Source organism: Halyomorpha halys, unplaced genomic scaffold (assembly GCF_000696795.3).
Source record: "Halyomorpha halys isolate HHAL.00 unplaced genomic scaffold, Hhal_1.1 Scaffold668.1, whole genome shotgun sequence".
Lineage (NCBI taxonomy): Eukaryota > Metazoa > Arthropoda > Insecta > Hemiptera > Pentatomidae > Halyomorpha > Halyomorpha halys.
The window spans coordinates 248,912-251,081 of NW_027111382.1; the positions used below are offsets into that span (position 1 = coordinate 248,912).

A 2,170-nucleotide genomic window follows, 5' to 3' on the forward strand; every position below is an offset into this window, starting at 1 on the left:
ATAAGATACTTCATCTACGAAATTTGACATGCAAGTTAAGGAACTGGTATTATAAATTTAAACAATTGCCCCTTGCCCAACTGAACCTAAGGCACTTTAGACATATGGTTGCGTATGTCCACTTTCTCCTTCCTATTGTATAGAAAACAAACTCAATAAAAACAACTAGGTTCAAATAAGGCCCTTGAGACCATTCTAACAGCCCTTTCAAGCTCTATATCAATAGCAAGAGCTAGCTAGCACAGGCAGGTACATGCTGTAATCTCTCAATGGACTTGCAGCAGTCAATTTATTTTATGGTTAACATATGTAAGTCAGTGCACAAAAGTCTTAGGTCATGGTGTCTTTCTTAGAAATCAGACCTCCCAACTCTTTTCACCACGCCTTTTTTCCCCTTCCAGATATTTCCTAAATTATCTGATTGGTCCAAACCCCTTCTCCTATTTCACTATTCTTCCTACCCCCTCTTCCTAAGTCTTTATATATATTTCCTAGACTAGATAGCTAAGTAACATAAGTTAGAAGATAGAGACTGAGTAACAGTAACATGTAGATCTTGTAAATATATTAGAATAAAGTCATCTTAGTCTTCACTGATTTTTGTGTAAGTTATTTTGCAGAATACGAACTCGAATTTCGTGTTGATTGTTTTACTATCCTATAAACAATTTTTTTCATTTTTTTATTTTATTTTATTTAATAATTACTACATCTAAAATTGTTTTTTAGAAGGCCTGAAATGAGGAAACTCACCGAAAAAGAGAGGAGAATACACGAAGCTGCAAAAGAAGGGAATTACAAAAGAATTGTGGATTTATGCGCTGAAGGTGTTGATCCGAACGTAGCGGACATCGATAACAATGGCTACACTCCTCTTCATTTAGCTGCACTGGCTAAGAACAGGTTTCCTTTACTCGCCCTCGCAAGATGTTCGGCCAACCTAAATGTAAAAGACTTTGATGGAAATACGCCATTACACATTACCGTTATTAAAGATCACTTTTGGACTGCTGATATGCTGCTCTTGTTGGGCGCTGATCCGAATATAAAGAACAACGAAGGTAAATTACCTCAAGATTTAGTAACATCAAACAAGAACAGAGACCTAAAGCAAACGTTCAATCCTAAATATATAAAATGGATCAGTGACGTCAGACCGTTATCGGACAGCGAACAGAAGTTACTAAAACATGTGAACAACGCGCAGTACATGTATATAATGGATTCTTGCAAAGATGGAGTCGATATCCACGTCAAGGATGTGAACCATAACCAATACACAATGCTGCACTATGCAGTGTCCCTTAAGTTCAACCTTCTCGAGACGATACAAGTGCTACTCCGGTGCGGAGCGGACATAAACGCGAGGGATGCCGACGGTAACACCCCACTACATCTAGCTGTGTTGGGGAAGTTCGGGGACTCCCAAAGTGCTCTGTTGCTTAATGGAGCAGATCCGTACATCGCCAACGGGGCTGGCAAGACGGCCTACCAGATGCTGAAGGAGTCTTCGCCTGAAGAAGTGGACAGGTTACAATGGTACATGAACAGTATGCTAGTCTGAGGACCATTGCCTATTCTTAATCCAATAATTTTGATGCTTTAAGAAATATGTTTTTTCTTTAATTACTGAAGTCAATAGAAATTTCAGTATTACATATATGTTTTTTTTTAACGCAGTTTATGTTTTTTACACATACATAGATAAATATTATGCTTTATTAAAATAAATATTACAAGAATAGAAGTGTTTTTTATTTCCGATTGAGGGGTACAGATATACAAAATGGTAAATACAAAAATGAAAACCTTCATGTTAAATTGTGCTTTAATTAGAATGTTTTACCTTCAATCAACGTCACATACTACACCTTAATATCAAATAACACTCCAACTTTAATCCATAAAGAGATTCAGTTTGCATGTGTACGACAGAAAGCCTCAATTGTTGTTATCTTTTCCACCATTCCATTATTCTTTTTTTTCTTTTGCTGTACACATCAACTAGTACCATGTAATACTACATTATTACACTCTGTCTCATAAATTCAGAAATTGGTAACAGAAACAGAGCACGTTCACAATATATATGTGTGTGTATATGAGTTAAGTATCGGCGAAAGTCAAATGTTAAAAAAGAGAAGAAGGAATAAGATGTAACACGTGTGAA

The 2,170-nt window shown here is 36.4% G+C and overlaps 1 protein-coding gene across 1 annotated transcript in view; it reads left to right on the forward strand.

Annotated features, from left to right (window-relative positions):
* Positions 1–1,743, forward strand: part of LOC136796250 (protein phosphatase 1 regulatory subunit 12B-like) — a 3,819-nt gene extending 2,076 nt beyond the window's left edge. Inside the window, exon 2 of the mRNA XM_067049392.1 lies at positions 730–1,743. Within this exon, the coding sequence (XP_066905493.1) occupies positions 740–1,564 (825 nt within the window). The 5' untranslated portion in view covers positions 730–739 and the 3' untranslated portion in view covers positions 1,565–1,743. The remainder of the gene's footprint in view (positions 1–729) is intronic.
* Positions 1,744–2,170: the final 427 nt, after the last annotated feature.